The sequence below is a fragment of the Dendropsophus ebraccatus genome, chromosome 13 (assembly GCF_027789765.1).
Source record: "Dendropsophus ebraccatus isolate aDenEbr1 chromosome 13, aDenEbr1.pat, whole genome shotgun sequence".
Lineage (NCBI taxonomy): Eukaryota > Metazoa > Chordata > Amphibia > Anura > Hylidae > Dendropsophus > Dendropsophus ebraccatus.
The window spans coordinates 41375139-41403015 of NC_091466.1; the positions used below are offsets into that span (position 1 = coordinate 41375139).

The 27877-nt window shown below is 43.6% G+C and overlaps 2 protein-coding genes across 8 annotated transcripts in view; one reads left to right on the forward strand and one right to left on the reverse strand.

Annotated features, from left to right (window-relative positions):
• Positions 1-3240: 3240 nt before the first annotated feature.
• SIVA1 (SIVA1 apoptosis inducing factor) lies at positions 3241-27769 on the forward strand. 5 transcript variants are annotated; one of them, XM_069950919.1, is made up of 5 exons: positions 3241-3454; positions 5055-5219; positions 7974-8133; positions 18951-19108; positions 27524-27643. In XM_069950919.1, the coding sequence occupies exons 1-5, from the start codon at positions 3337-3339 to the stop codon at positions 27559-27561; spliced, it is 639 nt and encodes a 212-aa protein (XP_069807020.1). In that variant the 5' UTR covers positions 3241-3336; the 3' UTR covers positions 27562-27643. The 5 variants fall into 5 exon arrangements, with proteins under 5 accessions (XP_069807020.1, XP_069807022.1, XP_069807021.1 ...); XM_069950921.1 differs by having other exon boundaries at positions 3242-3454; positions 18951-19089; positions 27524-27769; XM_069950920.1 differs by having other exon boundaries at positions 3249-3454; positions 7977-8133.
• The window catches only part of AKT1 (AKT serine/threonine kinase 1), a 103983-nt gene continuing 103187 nt past the window's right edge, over positions 27082-27877 (reverse strand). For all 3 annotated transcript variants that reach the window (XM_069950916.1, XM_069950917.1, XM_069950915.1), the window contains one exon: positions 27082-27757. In XM_069950916.1, coding sequence (XP_069807017.1) covers positions 27678-27757 — 80 coding nt within the window. In that variant the 3' untranslated portion in view covers positions 27082-27677. The remainder of the gene's footprint in view (positions 27758-27877) is intronic.

Here is a 27877-nt window from a genome sequence, read left to right on the forward strand (position 1 = left end):
GGGTCTCACCGTTGCTCTGTTCTATGATTCTGCTTCAATGATTTCCTCTTCTCTACATCCATGATTTGAAAAACATAACTGTAAATATATAGGAAATAATAAATAGCAAATAATAAAGCTGGATTACAAAGCCAAATCACATGTAATATCGTAAAAAAATAAAGTAAATTTTATATATATATATATATATATATATATATATATATGTTTATATTATTTTTCCTCTTTTCCAATAAAAAGCAAATAACAATTTTATATATTTAAACATTAGATACAAAAGTATGCATTTATAATGTCCACAGAATAAGAGATATCTTACATGTTTCGTGTTGTTATTGCTAATGATAGAGCAAATAGTATTATAGAAGAGCATAAAAAAGTTATAAATACATGTGTATGAGTTGATGTCTTCTAAGCCCTGGCTGCTGGAAATAGTAAGCGTGCTCTATGTCCTGGCAGTGGAGTTTGTTGTCCCTGTTACCAGGTTACACTCATAAAGGCCACCAGGACTGCAAGAACAAGCTCCTGTGTTCTTGTATTATTAACGTCAGAGCTTTCATTCCGATAGTTTCTAACAATAACATTTTGAAATGACGTTTTGTCAAAATGTGCATAAATAGTATGGATACAGCTGCTTATATACAATATACAGATATGCACAATCCTGACCTCCAGAAGCACAGCTCATAATGTAACTTAGTGCCTATACAATATACAGCAGTGCCTATAAAATTTGGCTACAATATTAAAGGAGAAGCCCAGCAATTTTTAAAGTGTGTCAGCCGGCAGGGGGGAATATAATAAACAGTATTGGCTGATGGGGCAAAACGGTATTTTGCCCCATCAGCCAATCAGTGACTGCAGTGGTGTCCCGCCCCAGTCACTGACTGACTGAGCGGACACTCCATCTACTGGGTCATGTTCCAGCCAAAGGACATGCTAGAGCCTGGCTGGGGTCCTGGAATGACTAGCCAGCACTAAAAGGCATGGGGAGAGGTACTGATTGTTTAATTTCCCAGTTGACAAATGTTAAAAATCTCCTTTAAGTGTATTGCCGCTTCCTGTAACTTTGACAGAGAAATAATTTTTGGCATCATAATAGGGGTCCATATTGCTGTATAAGCTCCTTTAATGTTAAGGGGTTGTCTGGGAGAAATGCATAATTAGCCACGCTGCTGGAGCTGTGGAGGACATGACAGTAATGTATACTTACCTTCCCCGCTCCCTGGCCGCTGCCAGTTCGCGGGCTGCCTGCTCTATGCCGATGTCAGCATTTTGAAAATATCCCTGACATCCCATTCCTATAGAAAATGGACACACAACATAGACTGTCAACAGAAGTATTTAAAACGCTGAGAGGGGCGTAGATCGGGAGGCTGCGGGGGAGCAGGACACATTGTAAGTAAGTACACATTGCTGTCATCTCCCTTGCAGCATAGCTAATAGGACTATGCTTACATGCAATAGTATTCATATAATATAAAGCAGAAATGTTGGTGCCACAATCTTAGGACAGTATGGCTTGTTACCTAATGTGCAGGGGGGTATGCTGATCATTAAAAATGAAGGGGCCCCAATGCAGTATGTTGACAACAGGGGCAGATTAACTTTACCATAGGCCCTGGGCTGTTCACCAAGCCTGCCCCCCCCCCCCCCACCCCACTGTAACTATGGCAGCACTAGCCTGTCGTTCATAGTACAGGACAGATAATGTCATGATGTCCTGATTTGTGCAAAATTGCCATTAAAAAAACTGTGATTTTTGCAAATCATGGCAGAAGTGTAGCCAGGAGACAGTACACCACTGAAAGTATAAGTCTTTTTGGGTGGTCATGGGCCCCCCAGGAGCTCAGGGCCCCGGGCTGCCGCCCAAAATGCCCCTATTATAATCCACTACTGGTTGACAAGGGAGTTGCACAGTCTTGTTCATATCACTGAGCTATTAGTATCACTACTAGGGGTGACTGACCCTCATATTAGATAGCCCCCAGATCATCATACCAGCTGGGGGCAGTGTGTAACTCCACAGCAAAGGCAGGATGGAAGCGCTCCCCACGAGGCCTCAAACCCATTGTTGGATCCCAAACAGAACCTGGATTTGTTGCTAAAGGTGATACGATTCTGGTCCATACCAGTCCAGGCTTCTTGTTCACAACATTGTTGCAAACTAACTACTGTTGCTGGTTATCAATGGCGGAACACATAATGGCTGCTGTGACACCACATTTCATTCTACTAAGAGCATGGAAATGTTCTGGGAAAAGAAGAGGGTGTAATGGAGGGGCAGCTGTGTCTGGATGGCGGACAAGAAAACATGTGCTGTTGGCGCATCAAACAATCCTCCCTGCCGATCTGGGCTGTCGGGAGACTCTTTGCCCTGAGTGTCCTCGTGTGACCACTGCTCCTTACAGCAAGATGATGGGCATCCTGCCAAAATGTGCCCTCACAAAGTTTGTCAACTGGGCAAGTGAATCATAAGAGGCACATCTGGAAGTCAGCGAGGTACATCACCCATAAGTAGCTTCCGAGAGCCTTTTCATGGGGACTTGAAGAAAGTGCCCTCTTGTGGCCAGACAGCACCTACTCTAACCACACCTGTAATCTCTACAAAACTACATCAGCAAAACCACATTTTTATATGGGTGCAGTTGTTTTTGTCAGTGTAATATGTCTCCCCGCTTCTTGCAAAACTACAACTCCCAGCATGCCCTGACAGCTTGTAGTTATAGTATGGCAGCATCTGGCGAGCCATAGGTTATGCAGCAATGCTTCTGGTCTGATGTCTGTATTTGTAAACGTTTTTCACTCTCCCTGACGTCATTTATGATAAGCAGACACACGTATAAGGTTTGCCAACATGGCTTTACTATTGCTATAGGAACAGCAGCAGGGACCGCTCCTTACATACGTTTCCAATGTCTCCTTTGCCTCCAGTATCAGAATCAGAATCAGAGCAGACCATTTAGACACAGCACCGACCGCAGTGCTGCCAACGAGTCACATGCCTGTGCCCTTTAATAGCGCCTGTCCCGCCCAGAGTTGCCATGGCAGCACATGCCGGCGCTTCTTATAGCTACCGAGCAGCCCACAGCACCACCCAGCGGCAGCCGCCGGTACTGTAGTCATAAACACTTAGCACGCGCGTGTAAGTAATAAGCCCCGCCCACTATCTCGACAGCCAATCAAGCGTCAGACTCCGGTAGAAACGTTCTCTCCTAATTGGTAGTACGGCTGGCGTAGTCTCTGAGTGACATTGATAAGCCAGGCTGCGCATGCGCGTTAGAGTGGCAGACTTTGGCGCGCTTCCTGTGAGGCCTGCAGCGTCAGTGAAGTAACATGACGAAACGCTCCTACCCCTTCGATAGCCTGGCCCCGCCGCAGCTGAAGACCCACGTAGGGCAGAAGGAGCTGATCCAGGGCGTGTGTGGGGACAGCCTGAAGCGGGAGATCTTTGGTGAGAACAACATTGTCCAGGCCAGGTGTACAGCCCGTGTACCTTATACTTGTATGCAGCTCTATACCCGGCCGTGTCTCCTCAGGCTTTGCTGAGTACCGTGGGAGTAATTGAGGCCTGTGCTAAAATCTGTAGCTCTGTAGGGCCATGCTGGTTCTTGTGGTTCTCTCTGTGGGGGGGCAAGGTTGGGTTTTGCTGGTGCTTGGGGTTCTCCCTGTGGGGGCAGGGTTGGGGGTGGCTGGTATTTGTGGTTCTCCCTGAGGGGGCAGGGTTGGGTTTGGCTGGTGCTTGTGGTTCTCCCTGAGGGGGCAGGGTTGGGGGTGGCTGGTATTTGTGGTTCTCCCTGAGGGGGCAGGGTTGGGTTTGGCTGGTGCTTGTGGTTCTCCCTGAGGGGGCAGGGTTGGGTTTGGCTGGTGCTTGGGGTTCTCCCTGTGGGGGCAGGGTTGGGGGTGGCTGGTGCTTGGGGTTCTCCCTGTGGGGGCAGGGTTGGGTTTGGCTGGTGCTTGTGGTTCTCCCTGAGGGGGCAGGGTTGGGGGTGGCTGGTATTTGTGGTTCTCCCTGAGGGGGCAGGGTTGGGTTTGGCTGGTGCTTGTGGTTCTCCCTGAGGGGGCAGGGTTGGGTTTGGCTGGTGCTTGTGGTTCTCCCTGTGGGGGGCAGGGTTGGGTTTTGCTGGTGCTTGTGGTTCTCCCTGAGGGGGCAGGGTTGGGTTTGGCTGGTGCTTGTGGTTCTCCCTGTGGGGGGCAGGGTTGGGTTTGGCTGGTGCTTGTGGTTCTCCCTGAGGGGGCAGGGTTGGGTTTGGCTGGTGCTTGTGGTTCTCCCTGTGGGGGGCAGGGTTGGGTTTGGCTGGTGCTTGTGGTTCTCCCTGAGGGGGCAGGGTTGGGATTGGCTGGTGCTTGGGCTTCTCCCTGTGGGGGGCAGGGTTGGGATTGGCTGGTGCTTGGGGTTCTCCCTGTGGGGGCAGGGTTGGGGGTGGCTGGTGCTTGGGGTTCTTCCTCAGGGGGCAGGGTTGGGGGTGGCTGGTGCTTGGGGTTCTCCCTGAGGGGGCAGGGTTGGGATTGGCTGGTGCTTGGGGTTCTCCTTGCGGGGGCAGGGTTGGGTTTGGCTGGTGCTTGGGGTTCTCACAGGGTTGGGATTGGCTGGTGCTTGGGGTTCTCACAGGGTTGGGATTGGCTGGTGCTTGGGGTTCTCCCTGTGGGGGCAGAGATTGGTTTGGCTGGTGCTTGGGGTTCTCCCTGTGGGGGCAGAGATTGGTTTGGCTGGTGCTTGGGGTTCTCCCTGTGGGGGCAGAGATTGGTTTGGCTGGTGCTTGGGGTTCTCCCTGTGGGGGCAGAGATTGGTTTGGCTGGTGCTTGGGGTTCTCCCTGTGGGGGCAGAGATTGGTTTGGCTGGTGCTTGGGGTTCTCCCTGTGGGGGCAGAGATTGGTTTGGCTGGTGCTTGTGCTTCCAAATTGTCCATCTGTTTGACCTCCTAGTAACTTCTTACCTCACTTGGTGTCATTCTATAGTCTGCACCCAGATATTAGTCTTCTGCATACACGCTTCATTGTAATAACTGATAATACACGCTTCATTGTATTCATGTCTGATAATGTCTTTACAGAGAGAACAAAAAAATTACTTTTCAATGGAGCAAAAGCCATCATGGGAAATCAAGGGAACCAGAATAAGACCAGTAATCCAGAAGTGGAGACCCCTGTGCATGAGTTACTGACAGGACAGACAACTATAGGACAAGATGGAAAGCTGCACAAATCCTCCCGGACATGTAAGGAGCTCTGGAGTCCCTGAGGGTCGCACATCACTGTCACCTAAGGGTCTCCAAGATAAGACTGTTTGGGGCACACTGGTCTTGGGTGTGAATGCACAAGGCACACTTCACTGCATGTTGCACAAATCCAAACCATTGACTTATTGATAGAAGGCTTCAAATATCTATTTTATTTTATAATGTACTTATCTTCCCCACCATTTCAAGATCACTGCTTGCTGTCTGTGAATGGAAACACTCCTGTTCGTAGTCGGAGGCTGAGAACTTTTGCTGACCTGTTGCTTCCCACAGATTTGTGTGGTGACTAGGGAAGAGTGAACCACAAGCTCACTCAAGTTGTTCTGAACCCAAGCATGTTCAAGGTTTACTTATCCCTAGTGGTAATGTTGAGTGTGTCATCCGTTTAGAGCAGGTGAAAAAAAAAGTTACTTAAAGTGGCAGCATTTGTTTTAAACCTTATGGTGCGTTCACACCTACAGGATCTGCAGCAGATTTCATTTAAATAACTGAACACCGCATCAAATCTGCTGGAGATCCTGTAGGTGTGAACGCACCCTTAATCAGTTTTATGATTTGATGCCCTCACCAACGATTTTGAAGCAACGGTTTGGTTATAATCAGCGTTTAGACTAATAGATCTTTAGAAAATTCGTAAGAAAAATAGTTATTGCCAACCTTTTTAAAAGATCGCTTAAGCCCATCTTTTACATAGGGTGAATCTTTGAAAGACTGTTTACACGAAGCGATCTGCAAATTTTTAGCGAACGATTTGTGAACATGTTGAAAGATCAAAATAAACGATTTTTCGCTTGATCGTTTGCTGTGTTTACACAGAATGATTATTGCTCAAATGCAATCGTTATAGCGAAAATTCGAACGATCGTTTTGTGTGAACGCAGCATAAGCCTTACCAAGTCTTATGGCCCTAAAGCGGTTATTGGCCGTACTTGGCCAATTACTGGCCATTCCAGACCGGCGCTCTCTCCTATGGGCCACTACAATCTAAAGAGCATCCTGGCTGCTCCCTGCTTGATGTCTGTGCCTGTAATAGTACAGGGTATAAGGAGGAAGCGTGAAGAAATCTGCACCCCTTTTAAATGCTTATATGCACATTATATAGCTGGATTACATATTGTGCAATGGGAATTTTCCCTGATGGTTCTGTATCTGTCGCTGGTTATTATCTATAGTGCTTCCAATTGGTTGTTATATGCAACACCTTTCTGACTACAATGGTATCTCAGTTCTCAAACTGCTTGGAACTCAAACTTTTATTTTCAAGGAAAGTTTGCTTTGGTTCTCAAACACTTTTCGGACCCCCAGTCTTGAAGTACTCTGTATCTGAACTTTTTTGCGAGTGTGGATAGTGGGTTGTACCTGATGAGGCTTCACATACAGTACTGTATAAGATTGCTGGAGGGCTTATACAGTACAGTCAGTGCACCACCATCTCCCATCCCTTACAGTGCTGGGATGGGGGGGGGGGACTATACAGTAAAGGATGAGTTAGTGACTACTGTACTATAACTGCAGGTTTTGTTGAGCATTTCATGTATATAATGTCCTGTACTATAGTGGTTACACTGGGCACTTAGCAATGTAATAAATGATTATTGTAGGTAATTGTTGGTGGCTGCAGGAACCAATTAAACACATTGGGGGAGATTTATCAAACTGGTGTAAAGTGAATCTGGCTCAGTTGCCCCTAGCAACCAATCAGAGTCCACCTTTCATTTTCCAAAGAGTCTGTGAGGAATGAAAGGTGGAATCTGGTTGCTAGGGGCAACTGAGCCAGTTTCCCTTTACACCGTGTGTGATAAATCTCCCCCCATTAATATTATTTCCTATGGGAAGACACTGCTGGGTTCTCAAACTGCCTTCTGGAACCAATTAAGTTTGAGAACCAAGATACCACTGTAGTATGAATTGATGCCTTATCACTGTATACAGATCTTTTATGGTCAGCAGGAATTATTGCATGCATGTAGTGTTGGAACTTCACCTGTGGAATTCTCTGCACAAAAGTCTTGGTCCACACGTATGCTAGTGAGGTTTTTTTTTTTTTTTATAAAGGAAAACTGCAGCAAATCTTTCCTGAAAAGCACTTTAAAGGAGACCTGTCACCATGCCACCCCCACCCCCGTGCCGGAGTGACAGGCTCCCAACCCCCAGCTAGATCCCCTTATACAGACCTCTTCTGGGCGAGTCCTGCTCCCAGAGCCGGTCCCAGGTTGGAGATATCCCGGTCAAAAGCCGGCACGTGCGCTGAAGAGATGAGTCAGGCTCCATTCATTCTCTATGGACGCTGGACCTATCTCCACAGCGCCTTCTTCTGACTGGGATATTTGTCCCGGGAGCGGGACTCGGCGAGATGAGGTCAGTATAAGGGGATCTAGCTGGGGGTCAGGAGCCTGTCACCCCGGCACGGGGGTAGACAGGACCTCTTTTAAGCTCTAGCAGGCCCATGTATGTAATGCTGTATACTCTGCAGAAATGTCTGGCCTAGACCTCTTCAGGGGTGACTCCTTAGCTGTACAGATATAGAAGCCAGGCCTGTCAGTTACCAGTTATAAATAAAACCAAAGCTGTCCTTGGGGAACTTTAAAATAGAAACATCCCTTGATTTACAAAGTAATTTCCAGCTAAATATGAGCTGCTGCCTTATGAGTAAATACTTGCTTATATCTGCTTTTCTGTTGCCAAATTCTGGATTTATTTTGGGACTGCACAGATGTGTCTCTTTTCTTCAAGCAGCGCAACCCGTGGAGGGATCTAGAGCGTGCTCGTCCTGTGTACGATCCGTCGGTGAGAAAGAAGCGTGCAAACAGTGTGAGCGGTACATATGTAGAAACTGCAGCAAGTCATGCAGCTGCTGCTCTGCTGTCACTTGCCCCAATTGTACAGTTCTTGTGTGAGTATCTCATTGGTTGATCTGTAATCTTAAATTGTAAAGGTGCTCTGCTCCATCTCATACCATGCTATAGTATAGAAAGTAAAGCTGAACACACATAACTGATGGCCAAACCAATACTTGACCAGCGGTTACTGTTCTCACCCAGTTGCATGGATTTAGTTGAGGTATGCACTGCTGGTACCTCCGAGGACAAAAGGATTGGATTTGGATGTTGACATCCTACAGGTCCGATCCCTTTCTCCACCGTTATTAGAAGTCATACATAAGCATTAGGCCGCATTCATACATTCAGTGTTTGGTCTGTGAAAAACTGATGGTGAATGCCTGTCCTGGACTGTTTCCCCACATGACATGATGTATCAATATTATGCTGGGAAAGTGGAAACTGTTTCACTACAGTTCTGTGGAGATTCAAAAGGTTTTCCCCGCTCTTGGCATATTGATACAGTATGTCATGCCTTGTGGGGAAACTGTCCAGGACTGCTATTCACCATCCGTGTTTCATGGAGTGAACACAGAATATGTTGGTGTGACCCAAGATGGTCAGCCTGTCCTGCTGAAATAGGTATCTGTAAGATTACCTTGGGCTGTCCATATACATTAGATAATCAGTATCCTCCGCCACTCCAAGGCGGGTAAAACAGGCGCAGGTCCAAGAGGTAATAGTGATATAAAATATCATAAAGAATTATGCCAGCGACACAACATGTTTTGAGACCGGTCCGGTCTCTTTATCAAGTGTCTAATACCCATTATTCATACTGAGAGAATTTGACTTGCTTTTGGTAAACTCAGTAGCTAATGTTAAGAAGTAGATAGCTTTTTTTTTTTTTTTTTTTTTTTTTAACTCTGATATGACTTAAAGGGTTTCTTCTGGATTAGAAAAACACAATTGCTTGCTTAAAATGGCACAACCTGTGTGTGTTGGTAAATCTCTGCTCCTCTCACTTCTGCGAAAGTGAGTTTTAATACCACGCACAACCTGAAGATAGAGTGGTAGTCTCTCTGGACACCTTAGATCACAGGTGTCAAACTGCCGACCCTCCAGCTGGTGCAAAACTACAGTTCCCATCATGCCTGGGCAGCAAAACCCTCCAGTGCTGCCTTTAGCCCATTTATGCACTTCTCTGCAGTCTCTTCACCTTCTGTGGGTGGTCCCAGTGTGACATATAGCAGCTGGATGCATTGCAGTCTGGCCCTAGGTAATTTCCTAGTTACAACAGTTCGCATTAGTTTCCTTACACTGATCTGTGTACAAATTACATTGCTGACAATTTAGGGTGGGTTCACACTTTGATGCTGTGTTGCATTCTGCAGTTAGGTGAAGCAGTCTCCTTTCTGTCTTGGTTATGGTATTACCTACTTTGAGATGTTAGAAATATTGTGATCTGGACAAGGAACTAAAGACTAAACTAAATTTCCTTATTTCAGTGACGGTGATCTTGAGGAGCAAGCGTTCTGCACAACTTGTTCTGTCTATGAAGTGTAAAAATTTTCCCATCCTGCAGCCCATATATTGTCTGTGTTTTATATTTGTAAATTTATATTGCTATTTTGTATGTATTTTTATATCTATATATGATGCATGAAATAAAGGCTATAATGAAATGACCACTAGGTGGTAGTGCAGCCTCTTCATTGAAGGCACACTGGAGTGAAGAAACTGGGGACCATAATGGATGTGCCTGCAGATGCTGGTAAAGGAAAGGAGGGGGGGTTGCATTTCAGTTGCTTTGTGACAAGGAAATTTTAAATGTAGATTCGTCTTGGGGGGGGGGGGGGGGGAAGTTATTGTTGTTTTTAGTTCCAAAATCTCTTGTGGTGTTCTATTCTCTGTTCAAGAGAAATGTAAACTGATTAGAGATGAGCGAACAGGGTTTGAGTCGATCCGAACCCGAACGTCTGGCATTTGATTAGCGGTGGCTGCTGAACTTGGAGAAAGGATGTCTGGAAAACATGGATGTCTGGAAAACATGGATACAGCCAATGACTATATCCATGATTTCCACATAGCCTTAGAGCTTTATCCAAGTTCAGCAGCCACCGCTAATCAAAGGCCGAAAGTTCGGGTTCGGATGGACTCGAGCATGCTCCAGGTTCGCTCATCTCCAAAACTGATATATTCAGCCAATAATCTGACTTGGGGTCAATTTACACAAAGATTATCTGCCAAAGATTTGAAGCCAAAGCCAGGAATTGATTTCAGAAGAGGAGAGCTCAGGCTTTTCGACCTAATCTGTGTATAGTCTGTTTCTGGCTTTGGCAGATAATCTCTGTGTAAATGGAACCTTAGGTAAGCTACAAGTAGAATAACAAAATAAGTGAAGATGGTAATTGGAAACATTGCTGTTGGAGGATACTTGGCTCTGTGTGTGTTTGAATCCTGCTGCCTGGAGAAGGTGGATGGTGTCTGAGCACTGCCTGGAAAACCTTTACAGCCATAGGGACTGATTTTTATGGTGTTTACCCATACAGATTTATCTGACATATTTGAAGCCAAAGCCAGGAATGGGTTTGAAAGATCTCAATTTCCCTTCGACATGTTTCCTGTTTAGTCTGGTCCTCGCTTTGGCTTTAAAAAAAAAAGTCAGAGAAATCCATGTAAACACACAATTTGTAAACAACACTCTGAATCTGTGTGGCGGGTGACTAGTATAGCTGGAGAGGGAAACTCACACAGGGCAGAGCTACATAGTAGATTTGCCGCAGAGAAACCTGCAGTGAAGTCAGTTGGAGAAGACATCGGTGGATCTCCAAACACTGCTAGACTACACCAAAATATGCCACATAGCTTGCAAGGGTGGAAGCTTATGGGATCCTTGGTTGGGGCCCGCTCAGGGCAAATCTTTCACAGTTGACATAGAAACTACAGTAGAGATTTCACTGTGCTAGTTTACTAAAATAATAATTGTTATGGGTGCTTCTACCTACTGTATGGACCTAATGTGTTCTGGTTTGGCCTCTCACATCTGCCACAGATGTTAAAGCAAATTTGTCTACCAAGCTGGTGGCACTGCTGGTAGATACCAATAAAAGCATTTAGAACACACCATGGTGTGTTTTTTAAGAAATGCCTTAATTGGCTGTAAATTGTGTCAATGAGGTGTGAAGATTGGGGTTTCCTGAGGCCTAGCACGTCTATGCTCCTCTGTGCTGTTTACCTGGCTTCTTCCATGGTAATTTTTTTTTTTTTTTTTTTTTTTTTGTTCCTCTTTGATACTGTTATGCTTTTATTGATATACCCAGTGGTGCTGCCACCTTTTTGTAGGTGGTCAAATGAAGATTGTTGCTTTTCAGCTCAAATTTGGACATTTGACATTGGACATTTCACATTGGACATTTGGCTAAAAAAAACACAATCCTAGAGGTAATTTTATAGTTGTGGATTAGGCTATGAGACTGCAGCCCATAACTATGGCAGCAAATCTGTGCTGTGATTTACTTTAAAAGGGTACTTATGAGATAGAGATAATAGTGTGTGTGTGTAAATTTTTTATATATGTTGCAGTGAAATGATAGAATCAGGGATTTGATCAAATGTCATGAAATGGTCCAGTTTTCCTGAAAAAAGTCAGATTTGATCAAATCCCTGATCCCTTTCAGGGAAATGATGGAATGAATTTGCTTTCTATATTGCCACTCTGCTCCCCGTCCGCTCATTTTGCCCTGCAACATGCCTCCTGCTCCCCCAGCTTGTCTGCTCTGCTCCCTGCTGCCATATGCCTGCCGGGAGGTGTGCAGCTCTGCTTCCTGTCCGCTCATTTCCCCTGCAACATAGTTTACTGTATTGCCTCCTGCTCCCCGTCCACCACCATGCCTGCTGGGAGGTCTGGGGAGGTGTTCCGGTGCCATCTTGCCCGCTTGCTGCTGTGGTGCCTGCTGGGAGATGACAGGACGTCGGCGCGCTATCATGGGCCCTCCTGCTGCGGTGCCTGCCGGGAGGTTTGTCGCAGCGGGAAATGATAGAATTCATTCCATCATTTCCCTGTAAGAGGTTTAGGGATTTGAATTCTTATTATTTCACTGCAACATCAACAGTAATAATGAAGTGAATTATGTAACTAGCTTGGAAGTCTGCTTATCAGCCTGTGGCCTTTTCACGTGGTGCTGCTCTTCCCTGGGGCATGTAAAATGCTGGATGCTTGGAAGCTTCTCCAGGTTTATCAGGACTGGATCCAGCTTTTCCAGGCACCAAGTTAAGACAGCAGACTGCTGAGCTAAGGGATTTGCTTAATCATTACTGTATTTTCTGCTCTCTAGTACTCTGGTTACAAAAGAGTTAACTCTGCTCAATCCCCAACCATAATCTTAAGATTTCATATAATAGGTTTCTATTATATGAATTGGGCTATTTGTCTGCAGCACATTCTGACTTGGCCTGAAGCTGCAAAAAAAACTTGTCCGCTGTGTCTCCACTACTGTCCTCTTCTCCCGTCTGAGGCAGAGGTCATATGATCTGTTTCTTCTGTTGGCCAAACAGTGACCCCACCACTGACACACCTATTGGTGATCACACAGCCAAGGGTCGGGAGACAACAGCCTCTCCTGAGCAGCATAGGGAAAAGGAGAGTTAGGATCTCCCCGATTGCTAGAACAAACTTGATGGGAGGGTAGAGCCGAGTGCTTCTCTTCCCAGCTTCCTGCTAGAGATGAACACAACTCAAGACCGATTAGCATGTGAATACTGTTGGCTGCAGCCCTAGTGACTCATGGAAAGCCTGACTCCATAGGCTTGGATGTTTTCCAGACAGCATTAAGTCTGCATCAATCTTCTTTAGCCCCTGGTAATCAAATGTTTTTGTTTTTTTCTTTAAATGACGGGAGTCATCCTGCAGAAAAGATACCACAGTCTCTGTGGCAAATGACTTGTGAATGTGAACGGAAGCTGTGTGCTTTCCTCATAACACTTAGGCCAAAATCTGCATCAGACTGTAAGGCTGCATTCTCACGGAACACGGACGTGGAATGCCTGTAACGGAGTCTCCCCCGCCCGGACAGCATCTGTAATTAGATGCTGGGAGCGGGGGAGCTGTACAGATGTGTGCCACGCAGTAATTCATTACAACGCAGCACATATCTGTACAGCTCCCTCACTCCAAGCATCTTATCACAGATGCTGCCCGGGCGGGGAAGAGTCCGTTACAGGCATTCCACGTCTGTGAGAATGCAGCCTTAGGCTATATTCACACGTTAAAGAGACCGGCCGGGTCACGGAGTGACCGGTCTCTAAAAAGATCATCCCGGCCGGTACTGCAGTCGGCTGCAGGGTTTTAATGCAGGCGCATCCATGCGAGCCCACATCAGAACTCCCTACAGCACACTATGGAGTGTATGGCCGGAGAGACTCACTCCATTGTGTGCACTGACAGGGTTTTCTGCAGCCGCTATTCAGTGAATAGTGGCCGCAGAAAACTGTTGTTTGTGGCGCCACTAGGGATCCCGGACGGAGTGTATATGCTACGGGCGGGATCCCATAGACGGAGAGGTAACGGATATTTACGTAATAATCATGGCCGTAGTACAACGGCTGTGATTTTACAAAAATATACGTTGTGTGAACAAAGCCTTACTCTGGATTTTGCCAGATCCACACATTTTGGTCTGGATTTGCTGCTATACAAAATCTGATGAAGGGTACACAGTTGTTTTTATATGAGACCTGAATTAAACTTTCATTTGCATGAATAGAACTGATTCTAAGTTGCATACATTTCCTAATGCAGCAAGCACATCCAATGCTTTAATGTAATAAGGCTGACTGGTCACTACTTCTAGGAAAGCAGTGATCTACATCTAACTAGAGATGAGCAAGTTTACAGTAATAGTGAAGCAAAGTGCATTGTTATCTCTGCAATCAACTCATCACCCTGCTGCCTTTTAACTCACTGCCGCTCCTCTCTGGGTGCTGGGAAAAGCTGGATCCAGTCCTGGGAAACTAGGGTAGAAGCGGCAGTGAGTTAAAAGGCATCTGGCATAACAAAGCGTTCAGCTATTGCTGTAAATTTGCTCATATCTAGTTGCAACCTAGCGCTTTTAAAAATATATACTCTAGCTGTACTTTTAAGAAAGCGAACAAGTTACCCATAGCAATCTGGTTGCTGCTAAATCCAAGGATTTCTAAATGATGTAGCTCTATTACTATGGGTAAGGGTCCATTTACACAGAAAGATTTGAAGCCAAAGACAGAAACAGACTATAAACAGAGATCAGGTCATAAAGGAAAACCTGAGATTTCTCCTCTTTTCAAATCCATTCCTGGCTTTGACTTCAAATCTTTGGCAGATAATCTTTCTGTGTAAATGGACCTTAAGTCCGCTAATTCAAAGTTCCCCTTGTGTTAGATCTTTTATAGAGAACATTCTAATGTTAAATCTGAGCAGAGCTATTTCCTCTGTTTGGCATTGTTGGGGGAGGCTGTTTGTATACTGTACATATGAAGTTTGTTGCAGCATTTATCTGCATACAGCTGCTTGGAGAAACCAAACTAATCAGGCCACCATCCATCACACACAATGGCCTTTTTATTTATCACCAAAGAAATGAATCAGACGGCCTCAATAACCATAATTGCCTCGCCCAGCAGGGTTCTGAGGATGGTATGCAGCCCGATTATGATGATGAATGCAGGCCGTGTTTCCTCCGCAGCGTTTCTAGTGCCTCAGAGTTTAATTGATAAAAGTTTATAACGTCGCCACCTTCACCCTAAACAAATATGAATAGAAACAGCAGTTGCGCTCAGCGGCAATCCCAGCATTCGCTTTAAAACCAAAACAACAATTATCATAATAAAACTTAATGAACTTTGCTTACTCCTGTTAATGGCTTTTAACTTAACTGTTCAGAACATCTGGCTTCTTGGTAAATTTCGCTTTCATTTGGCATTACAGCCTTTAACACCAAATCCCGTTACCCACCTTCCATAAAAAGCGCCGCCATACAAGGGTGAGGTTAGACATCGTCTTTATGTTTACTATCTAATGACATACTTATCTATCTTACTACCAAGTAGGATGGTTTCCAATTATGCCACTCAGATGTCCCCGCATCCTTCACGTCTATAAATGAGGCTCAGAATTTGTCACGTCCCTTGTAAAGCTAGAACAGGGCGCTGTTCGACAGGAGAAGGATGTGTAAGAGCTCCTATTAAAATGAATGATCCATATGTCGTGCTCAAATCAGCTGTATTCTTACCAGTGTCTGTGTCTATCGACATCGGTAGAAGTGGTTAAAGGCATATACAGGAAAACAAACAAGCCCATTACAGAAAAAAACATCTCTAGACCAATCCTGTGCAGCCAACTATCGACCTGGCTCCAATCTCCCCTTCATCTCTAAACTGGAACGTCTGGTCTACTCTTGCCTAACCCGCTATCTCTCCAATTACTCTCTTCTCGACCCTCTACAGTCTGGCTTCTGTTCCCTTAACTCAACTGAAACTGCTCTCACCAAGGTATCAAACGATCTACTGAAGGCCAAGTCACAAGGAAACTACTCCTTGCTGATTCTCCTGGATCTCTCAGCAGCGTTTGACACTGTGGACCACCAGATCCTCCTCTCCATGCTCAGCTCTCTTGGTCTTAAAGGGGTTATCCAGCGCTACAAAAACATGGCCACTTTTCCCCCTACTGTTGTCTCCAGTTCAGGTGCAGTTTGCAATTAAGCTCCATTTACTTAAATGGAACTGAGTTTCAAAACCACACCCAAACTGGAGACAACAGTAGGGGGAAAGTGGCCATGTTTTTGTAGTGCTGGATAACCCCTTTAAGGGCTGTGTTCCCTCCTGGTTTTCTTCCTGCCTCTCTGACCGCGCCTTTAGTGTATCCTTCTCAGGCTCTTAAGTCTTCTCCCTTACCTCTCTCTGTTGGGGTTGCCCAGGGATCTGTCCTGGGCCCCCTCCTCTTCTCCCTTTATACAGCCCCCAGGTTTGGCCTGCAATAAAATCTCTACGCTGATGACACCCAGTTATACACTTCTTCCCGTGACATCACCCCTGCATTCCTGCAAAATACTAGTGACTGTCTATCGGCTCTCTATAACACTATGACCTCTCTGTTTCTCAAACTTTATCTCTCTAAAACTGACCTTGTAATCCCTCCAACAAACCTAAACCCAACATCTCACTCTCAGTCTGTGGTACTAACATAAATCCTGTGCATCAAGCTTGATGTCTGGGGGGTTATGCTAGACTCTGATCTATCCTCCACTCCCTATATCCAAGCCCTTACACGCTCCTGTCATCTAAATCTCAAAAACATCTCTAGAATCCGCCCATTTCTCACCACTGACACAGCTCAGACTCTGACTGTCGCCCTAATCCACTCTCGTCTTGACTACTGTAACTCTCTACTAATCGGTCTTCCTTTCTCTAAGCTCTCCCCTCTCTAGTCTATCCTGAACGCAGCAGCCAGACTAGTCTTCCTCTCCAGCTGTTATACTGATGTCTCCCCCCTGTGCCAGTCACTGCACTGTTTACCCATTAAATACAGAATACAGTTCAAACTCCTCACCCATAAAGCTCTCCACAACTCTGCCCCTCCATACATCTCCTCCCTCATCTACACCTTTCATCCTTCCCGTGCTCTGCGATCTGCTAACGACCTTACACTAACATCTTCTATAATCAGAACCTCTCACTCCCGCCTCCAAGACTTCTCTTGTGCTGCACCAGTTCTCTGGAACTCCCTACCCAAAGAGCTCAGACTAATCTCCAACTCCCCAGTTTCAACTGTGCCCTGAAGACTCATCTCTTCTTGTGTGCTTATAACATTTCCTGATCTTGTCTCCCTCTCTGCTATCCCTTCTCTATAACTTCTTTGGTGCCATCTAAACTGTACTTTCTACCTGAGCTCAGAAAATGGCATGTGACTGGCCCGCCCAGTCAGCTATAGGCACTTTGAGACCTTACGTACAATGACTGGAACATTGACAAATAAAGCACTTGTTGCCTCTCGTGTCACTCCCAGTCATCCTAGTGTGTACTCTCTCGCAAGCAGGTCTCTAATTCTGGAATTTTATTTTCATTTATTGTTTAATTAAATATAACCTGTATTGTACTTAAAGGGGTTGTCTGGCGATAAAAAAATATTCACAGAATAACACACATTACAAAGTTATACAACTTTGTAATGTATGTTATGTCTGTGAATGGCCCCCTTCCCCGTGTCCCACCACCCCCACCCGTGTACCCGGAAGTGTGGTGCGCTATACTCACTTGTCACGTGCCGACCACGGTCTCCGATCGTCAGCAGTGACGTCTTCTTCGGGAGGCCGCCGGATCTTCCCGAGTGCCGGCCGCCCTCTGCAGCTACTTCCGAAGCTCAGCCGCGATTGGCTGAGCATAACTGTGCTCAGCCAATCGCGGCTGAGCAGCTGATGACGTGGCCGCGTCATCAGCTGCTCAGCCGCGATTGGCTGTGCACAGTTATGCTCAGCCAATCGCGGCTGAGCTTCGGATGACGCTGCAGAGGGTGGCCGACACTCGGGAAGATCCGCCGGCCTCCCGAAGAAGACGTCACTGCTGATGATCGGAGACCGTGGACGACACGAGATGCGGTGAGTATAATGCACCACACTTCCGGGTCTAGCGTGGGTGGGGGGAAACACGGGGAAGGGGGCCATTCACAGACATAACATATATTACAAAGTTGTATAACTTTGTAATGTGTGTTATTCTGTGAATAATTTTTTATCGCCGGACAACCCCTTTAAAGAAGATGGAGAAGACCGCACTTCCAAAAGAAGAATCTCTTTTAATCACACCAGTGCAACGTTTCAGCCTAATGTGTAGCCTTTCTCAAGCCGCTTGAGAAAGGCTACACATTGAGCTGAAACGTTGCACTGGTGTGATTAAAAGTAGATTCTTCTTTTGGAAGTGTGGTCTTCTCCATCTTCTTTGATACTACATCCGAACCTGGGTCTGGTTTGGTGAGACGTGCACCCATACCTTCTTATCTCTGGTGCTGCTGAAGATTATTTCTGTATTGTACTTATATATTTAAAAATAAAAAGCGCTGCGGAATCTGTTGGCGCTATACAAATAAATATTAATGGTTTAGGGGGTGGTCAGCTCCCAGAAAAGTTTGTGATGGGCTTGGGCTGATGGATCCACTGCCATGTCTATCCCAACAGATCCATGTTAGGTCTTGTACACAAATGCTTATGGTCATTGATCAAGTCGGCACAGTGTCAGTAAACGGAGATTAGCAAACCCAAAACACTCAGCCATTGAATCTTGCTGCCCAGAATAGATGGATACAGCCAAAAGGTCTCCTATAGATATTTCCATTTTTCCAGGCAGCAGGATTTAACAGCTGAGCTTTACTGTAAGTTGCTCATCTCTAGCAGTAACTATGCCATCCCCATGGCATACTAGTAAAAGGGTGGTGCACTTACTATCTACGGCTATTGTAGTCTATCACAGTCTATCACAGTCTAGACCCTCTAGTGTTGGAGACAGTTTTTTTTATTCCTTCGAAGAGTGGCTTTTTTTTTTTTTTTTTTTTGCAGGAGCAGTTGTAGTTTTGAATGGCATCTTTCATGTTACTATAAATGTATGTGGTACACCTGGGTGACAAAGATGCCTTTAGCAAAAGCTGCAGGCTGATAGCATAAGGAGGAAGTGGCCGCTACACAGGACAGAAGATGGCATGACATCTTGTCACTTGCACAGCCAGTGAGTAGCTGCATATGCTAGAAGTAGACTTAAGACAAGCTTCCGCACTGCTCAGCTCAACATGTAGGAATTAGAGATGATCGAACATCGGGAATTTTCAGCTTTGTTCGCCTAGGTACTATTCTCTATCCCTGTTTTCCAGGCGGTACTCGGGCTGTCTCTACCTTCCCCACGGAACGGGAAGGCATCGGGAATCAAATGACGAAGGTTCGAGTTCAAGCGAAGCTGAAAATTCCCGATGTTCGATAATCTCTAGTAGGAATCACTTCAGGCTGAGACAGGTCACTCTTCCAGCCAAAGGTTGGCTGAATGTGTGTTTCCTATGTGACATAAGCAGAAAGTGCTGTTAACCCATAGCTAAACATTATGTGGAGACTGTCAACCTTGAAAACTTCAATCATGCCAGACACAACTTATGGACAATAGTTGGTGTTTCTTGTATAAGGTTGCCACGTCATATATGTGCCCTCCCACCCCCTAAAAAAAGGGGGTATAAACACCCAAAAGGAGCCATTAAAGGGATACTGTAACACTCCTCTCCTCAACAGGCCTGTGAAAATTCCATCTCCATCATGTTTACCTAAAACGTACATTGGGACTTTAGGGATAATGTTCACAGTATTTCTGTCAGTCTTTTTTTTTTCAACCAAAATCAGCAGAACTGACAGGCCAACATTATAATGGAAAGATTTGCACAGTTTTGGTTTTCCAATCCTCTCCTGGTTTTGCGTGTGAACATAGCCTTAGTCTGTTTTTTCTGTTCATTTACTGAAAAAATTGTCCTTTTATTGTTCCTAGACAGTGTTATGAGGCTCTTTGTGTCCTTCATCCAACTCAGCTAGATGTCACACCACTCTGATGACTCTCTTCCCGTAGACATGCCCCAAAGTGCCGAGGAAATCCTGCGCCACTGCTGCGGTCTTCAGTGTCAATGTTAGTACAAGCACAAATGGGGCAAGATAAGAGAAGGTTACTTTAATGCTTCACCACTAGAGATGAGCGAATCGGGTTCGGGTTCGAGTTGATCAGAACCCGAATGTTCGGCATTTGATTAGCTGGGGCTGCTGAACTTGAATAAAGCTCTAAGGTTGTCTGGAAAACATGGATACAGCCAATGACTATATCCATGATTTCCACATAGCCTTAGGGCTTTATTCAAGTTCAGCAGCCACCGCTAATCAAATGCCGAAAGTTCGGGTTCGGATGGACTCGAGCATGCTCAAGGTTCACTCATCTCTATTCACCACGTCTTCACCAGATTTCCTTGAGGCCTCACATTGTCAAGTGTACGATATCCAGCCAGTGGGCCGAGATGGAGAGTGGACGAAAAGATAGATAGATACACCCTTCCCTCTAGGACACTGTCCGGGGATGATAAAAGGACTGTTCTTCAGAAAATGAATAGACTAACACCAGAATAAAAGCTACATTGCCACATATATTATATAGAACACAATAGTGCCTGTTGGACGTTTATCCCTGATATTAGAGATGAGCGAACCTCAAGCTCTGGTGTGTCCAAGCATTCGGCATTTTACACCGGGTGGCTGAAGAAGTTGGATGCAGCCCTAGGGGTGCTAGGAAAACATGGATACAGCCTATGGCTTTAGCTGTCAGGGCATGATGGGTTCGGTAGAGCCTTATGATAGACTCAGATGACAGCAAACACTGCCGCATCCTCATCTCCATTTGGATATACATGACAAGCAGAAGATCTCTAGGAATCCATTAAAAGATACTGAAGACCACATGACCATTTTAGAGACACCAGCGAGACTTTGGGTAAAGCAGAGTTTTTGTTTATTTTATGCATTAAGAGGGAAAACTGCATCAGAAGTAAAAACGCTACTGCTGAAAACATAAGTAATGACAGGGCTTTTTGCAAACTAAAGTTGCTTACTTTTAATATTTATTCGGGGAACTTTATTTTCCTCCCCCACCCTCCCACCCTGTTAAATAACACTTACCCCTATGCAAAAATGCCAACTGCATTACATGGTCATACAGTAAAAAGAATGGCAAAAAGAAAAAAAAAAAAAAAAGTCTACGATAAAGCAAATCTATAACCAGGTACATTCATGTGCAAAAGACAGATTAAGAAATGTTTTTTTTCTTATTTTTCTATAAAAATAATAAAAGTAACAATACAAAATGGGGGAACATTACACTTGGAATAATACTAGTAATAAAAAAAGATGTTCACCTCAATCTTAGTACATTGGTCAATCTTCATATTTTGGTACATTTTTTTATGTGCTCTGACGTCTTAAAGCGACAGCTTGCACATTTTACCATTAGAACAGCCTGCCCTTTTTCATAGGGGAATAAGTGATAAACAGCAATGCCTGTAGAGGGTAGGCTTGTCCTTTTTTCTGGAAACAGCACCACCCTTGTCCACAGGTTGTGTCTGGTATTGCAGCACTGCTTTACGTGAATAAAGCTACCCTGTAATACCACACATAGTCAATAGACAAACGGTAAACTGTTTTTGGAAGTAAAAGGATCATGTTTTTTCCCCCCTAATCATTGACAGCCCTTTTAAATGTCACCTTAAAAAAAAAAAACAACTGGTAAAGGATCTTTAGGCACTGTCACTTAAAAAAAAAAAAAAACTTTTGACAGGTTTCTAGGACATGTTTTAAATCAGTCAGGGTCTGGGCGTTCACACCCCCACCTATCATTACACAGAGCAAGAAGTGGTGCTCGGTTAGGAACTTTTCAGTCTTGCCACAGGAGATGGAGATCAAGCAAGCAAGTGAATCGCTTAGCCGAGCGCTAGGTAGGGGTCTGGACACCCATCAACACTGGGACATGCCAAAAGTCTGATACCCATCTCCACTACTGTTAATACTCCTCCCTTCTGTGGTTTTTACAGTCACCAGTCAAGGGGGTATATTAATCGAATGTAGTGTTATAAAGACTGGACATAATGTACTGGACTAGTGTTTATTAGGCAAATAATCCCCAACCATAATATACTCTGTGCTGCCATAAGCAAGTAGCCCCTTTAAAAAAACAATATGTTACACACCCCTCTCCTCTATGGAACACAGCAGGTTGAGAAGCAGGCCTTGGTGGAACTCCTAGCAAGACTTTAAAGCTGACCCTCAAAGCGAATCAGTCATAGAAAGTGCATATGTAGTTGCTAGAAATTACACTAAATGGGCCTTTAGGGGTCAAATTTGACTATGATCTAAACTAGTCTGGGGAGAGCCCACATATCACTTGCCTTTGTGAGGGTGAACTACATTGGTGAGGGTGAACAACATTGGTAAGGCTTCATTCACATCTACATCACAGATCCTGTCAAAAACAAAGGACAGAATACTGAAATTTACGACGGAAACTTGGCAAACCCAACTAAAGTCAATGGGGTTGGTTGCTTGTCGTCATGTAAAGGTGTAATGATGAGCAAATTTGCTGAATGCTCACCATTTGACTCCCGGCAGCTGGAGAAGTTGGATGCAGCTGTATCCAAGTGTTCCTGGCAGTCCTAAGACTGTATCCAACTCCTTGAGCCACCAGAAGTCGAATGCCGAGCGTTTAGGTTCGGACTAACCCGAACATTCGGCAAGTTCACTTATAAGTAGATCTGAATGAACAAAGACTAAGCAGAAGGCCGATGAGGTTAATCATAGCATTAAAGGGGGAGATTTATCAAACTGGTTTAAAGTAGAATTGTCTTAGTTGCCTCTAGCTACCAATCAGATTCCACCTTTAATTTTTCAAAAAATCTGTGAGGAATGAAAAGTAGAATCTGATTGGTTGGTAGGGGCAACTAAGGGTCCATTTACACAGGAAGATTATTTGACAGATTATCTGCCAAAGATTCGAAGCCAAAGCCAGGAATGGATTTGAAAAGAGGAGAAATCTCAGGCTTTCCCTTATGACCTGATCTCTGTTTATAGTCTGTTTCAGGCTTTGGCTTCAAATCTTTAGCAGATAATCTTTCTGTGTAAATGGACCCTAAGACAATTTTACTTTATACTAGTTTGATAAATCTCCCCTAAATGATGTTTGAGGCTACTAACATTTTTTTATAAGGATTTTGGATGGCTTTTTATGTAGCATGCTATAAACCCCGAGTTGTCAGCAAATACAGACAATTTTATTGTGAAAAACTATATATGAATTAAGCCTTAGGCTGGCTTCTGGAATCTCATCCCCAGTAGTTCTACTGGACCAAACTGGAGTAAGGCTATGTTGTTCTAACGGTCGTGATTAGTACAGAACTTACGTTGTGCTGAAGGCTGAGGGAATCCCGGTCAGAGTGCATACCAAGTGTATACACTCCGGCCAGGATTCCCTAGCTGCGCAGTAGTAAACAGATACGTCAGTTTTCTGCAGCCGCTATTCATTGAATAGCGGCCGCAGAAAACTCTGTCAGTGAACACAATGGAGCGTGCAGCTCCGGCCAGTATCATACAGCATCTGAACATAGCCTAACTTTGGGACCTATGGTAATTTAGGTTTGGTTCAGCAGAAGTGCATGGTGTGAGGCTCCCAATCCACTGGTAATATTTGTAATACATCCAAAAAGTAGCCATGCCTCTCCAATAACTCATTTAGCTGGCAGTAATCTCCTTCGTCCTCAACATGGCAGAGTGTTCCTGTGTTCTCTATGGGGAACAGAGGGTTAAGCCGCAGCCAGACAGCTGTGACTGTGGTTTCTCTCCAAGAACAAAGGGGTGGTTTTTATCATGACCGAACCCTCTCCACCAACATCATCTGTCATTGGACTGTCGGGAGAGCCTAATACGCCAGAGTATGTGGTACGGCCGACAAAAGTATCTTAGCTTAAGGCCAGTTTTGCACAAGTAGAATATGGTCACATCTTTGTTTCTGTCATATGGCCGCAAGTCACAGCCAGACCATGGATCTAATAAGCCAGACTGACAGCACCACAGTGATCATGCAGTCAGCCTGGGTTTCCAGACCAGCCGTCGGGCCACTACTTGTGAGCTTAATACAAATTGGCCTTATGCTAGCTTCTTTTTGACGTGAAGGATAACATTCTGTGAGGTGCTTGTTTCTACAGGCTTTGGTTTTTAGCCATGCTACAATCTAGTAGGAATGCCAATTACAGTAATACATACATGCAATGTAGAGTGTACAAAATTGTGCAATTGTACATTTTGTGAATAAAAGTGTAAAAAAAAAAAAAAAAAACACAGCAGTTAAGCCATTACCAAATCATAGCAGTATCTGCATGGACCATAATATTTCCTAACTTTAGTTTGATTGAAAGATGACTCATTGACACAATATAAAAAATATAGAAATGTGCCATTGGAGACAAAACTGTTCTTTTACTAACCTCCTATGGTCCCTTTTTATACCTAGGCATAAAAAAAATACTTACCTAGCAGTCTACACCAGCCCTCAGTGGGACCCTGAGACCTTATATTTCTGATATCCTGGCTGGTGCAGGATATCAATGTATGCCATTAGTACTATAAAAGCAAGTCACAAGTCAGAGCTTCTTAGGGGTGTGGGTATCTAGCTGTGCCACCCTCTCGCTTCAGCATCTCCTATTAAACAACTGCTATTCAACCCACTGCTTAGCAAACAGGGCTGGGGAAAAAATGTATTCATCAATGAGTCTGGTGGACTCCTAAGATTACAAAAAAACATCTTCCAGAAACAGCACCACTGTAGTCCTCAGTTTGTGTGTGGTACTGCATCTCAGTTCCACTGAAGTGAATCGAGCCACGTTGTGATATCACGTATAACCCGAGGACAGCTGTGGCACTGTTTTGGATGAAAGCCAGAGTATGTTTTTTTTTTTGTTTGTTTGTTTTTTTAATTCACGGATAATCCTTTTAATGATCACTTAGCAGAAATGCTAACATATCCCTTTCATTTTTTGTTTCACAATTCCCTTCCTTTCCTAAAGATGTGCAACCATCTAATGTTTATGGAGGTGTCCTTATTGTCCCTTGATGGCAGCTGTCAGAGGATTAAAGGGTCAGGCATGCTGGATATCAACATACGCCATAATTTGTTCCCACAGAATACAATTCGCCAGCAGAGATGTTTGGCATACTATACTAAAAGACCATACTAAAAAAATTTCAATGGGACAGGTTGAGTTGGTTTCACTGTCATCTTTAGAGGTGGCAGGAAAAAAAGATGGTGACAAAAATATTAAATCTAAAATCACTAAGTTTGCAATTTACATTCCTTATTTTTGTTGTTGTTATCATGCTGTAAAACAAAGCTGAACCAGAAATCCAGGTCCAGTCTCCTGAAGCTTTTTAGTCTTGTGCTGGTTGAAAAAAAAAAAAAAAAAAGACTTAAAGGGGTTAGCCAGCGCTACAAAAACATGGCCACTTTTCTCCAGAGACAGCCCCACTCTTGTCTTCAGCTTGCGCCAGGTTTTGCTGCTCAGTTCCATTGAAGTGAATGGAGCTTAAAGGGGTTATCCAGTGCTACAAAAACAAGGCCACTTTCTTTCAGAGACAACACAACTCTTGTCTCCAGTTCAGTTGCGGTTCGCAATTAAGCTCCATTCACTTCAATGGAACTGAGCAGCAAAACCCCACCCAAGCTGGAGACAAGAGTGGGGCTGTCTCTGGAAGAAAGTGGCCATGTTTTTGTAGTGCTGGATAACCCTTTTAATTGCAAACCGCACCTGAACTGGAGACAAGAGTCGTGTTGTCTCTGAAAGAAAGTGGCCATGTTTTTGTAGCACTGGATAACCCCTTTAACACATGAATTCCTTGCCAGTACAGAGTCACGGCTCAATGTGTCTGTCAATCAAATGACTGCCTTCTTTGTAAGGGCACAGATGGAAAAATGGACTTCCTGTGTTTAGACTCTTTGAAACACTTCCTGTCTAAATGCAGGAAGTGCCATGTTTCCCATGATAACTAAAAATAAAAAAATGAATGTAAAATTGCAAACTTGCTTTGTATCACATCTACTGCTCATTTAGATTTTGAAAGTTATAACAGGTACACTTAAAATTTTTTTGCAAAAATGACCCTGTAAGACTCCCCCTCCCCCCCTTCAAAAAAAAAAAACAAAAAAAAAAACTAAGCTAGTGGGCACAAATACACCCAATAAACTACCCTTTAAAGTATTGATCCAGAGGACTGGAAAATAGCTCAAAATGATGTTCCTCCTCTTCCTGCTACTGCCAGAAATCAGAAACCCTGTTTCCAAAAAGTAATGGAACAACTTATGGGCCCAAAGGCCTTAGCTGTGGAGTCACTATTATGCCTATAATAGAAAGATTTGCAGATGACATCATCCAAAAGAAACCTCGGCAGGGTAAGGGGTTCCCTTTACGAGTGCTATAACTGCCAACCCATTCAACTTTTTGTAACACAATTCAACAAAGTAGAATTTGCAAATGCCACCATGCTCCTCCCAGAATATGGTAGGCAGATAAGTGCTATAATTTGTTGTGAAACTAGTGCCAAAAAAACCCCATAAACTAAAATAAAAATAAACATCCCAATAAATTGACGTAAAATTAGTTTACGTCCAGCTGAAATATCTTCATGCTAAACAGCTCTTCTAAACATTTACATTTTTCTGGACATAAAAAAATCAGGTTTTGATTACTTACATAAAATAAAAGAAAAATATATAATTAACAATCTAAGAATTCATGTACGAAAAAAGTGCATACCACTATTCATTGGTCAAGATGTAGTGTTGCCTCATAAAGCTAAAAGAGAAAATGAAAAATTGCATTATTCTAAAAAAAAAAAAAAAAAAAAAGTACGGCCCCATTTCCCAAAAACTTTCAAACTGGTCTTGTCGTCTATAGCTGCCAAAGCTGAAAGGTGATAGGTCGCTATGGGCATCAAGACCTGGTCTACTGTTAAAATTTTTTGATAAATGAGGTCTATTTTTTTTATTTGTAGTAATTCTGTACTACCTTGCCTTGTGTATTACATCTCTATTTAAAATCACTGTGTCAGTGGTTCAGGTTTTTGTGTTTTTATATCATAAAACTATAGTTTTTGTTTTTCGCCTTTGCTTGTGTGTGTTGTTCACAATTACATCTGCTAGGTCTAGAAGCAGTTTTGCAAGCAAACCCCCATTTTTTTTTTTTTAATCAAGCATGCTACAATAATAAAAACTATAGAAGTAACTTTTTTTTCACATATTCAGCTTTACTAAAACCAATTAATCCGATATGTATTGTCATTCTACAGCAAGATAAGAACTCTTGTTTGATGATTGACCTCACTGAGGCTATAATGCTGGTCCGGTTGTTGGTCTCTTGTTTAAAATGACCCTTCACGGTTTTTTTAATAAAAAAAAAAAAAAAAGTTAATTACTCGAAACACGTTCATTTTCTGTATTATTGCACTATTAGCTTTACCTTCTATTACTTTCTAACTACATCCAATTGCCCAAACTTTTTCAATATTTAAAACCTATGAAATAAATAAACCATTGTTGATGGTACAGTGTGACCAGGGAAGTGAGAAGAGTAACTTTATTTTTTTAATTTTTTTTTTTCTTATTTATGATATGCTCGTTCATCCTTTGTTCCTTTTTGAGCGCATTCTCAAAACGTCGGCTGTGTGGCATTGTCCAACATAATGTATATGAATGTATGTATATAAAAATAATACATACATAGAAAAAATAAATGGATGGATTGAATTTTTTTGTTGTTTTTTTTTTTTTCTTTGCAAATGTGAAATGAGAACTGCTTTTACATACAGACTTTTTTTTTCTCTTTTCCCCCAGACATTCGTCAAACTTCTTTTGTGGTCATACAAACATAGTTTGTAATTCAGAGGCTATAGAAAGTCCTGTACAAAGTCTGATGAACATAGTGCCCAAAAATGAAGTCTGTGTGTTGTAATGAAGGAAAACAAAAAAACAAAAAGAAGCAAGACATCTAAGCGTTTCCACTTGCAGAATACGAAAACTGGGGAAAGTGCGGCCTTCTTTCATTATCAACAAATTCCAGATTTTCATCTGCAAAAAAAAAAAAAAAAAAAATCCAACATTTAATATGCATACTAATATCTAAATAAACTTAAATACAAAAATATTACAGATTTTTTTTTATATTACTATGTAAATAAAGAGTAAATA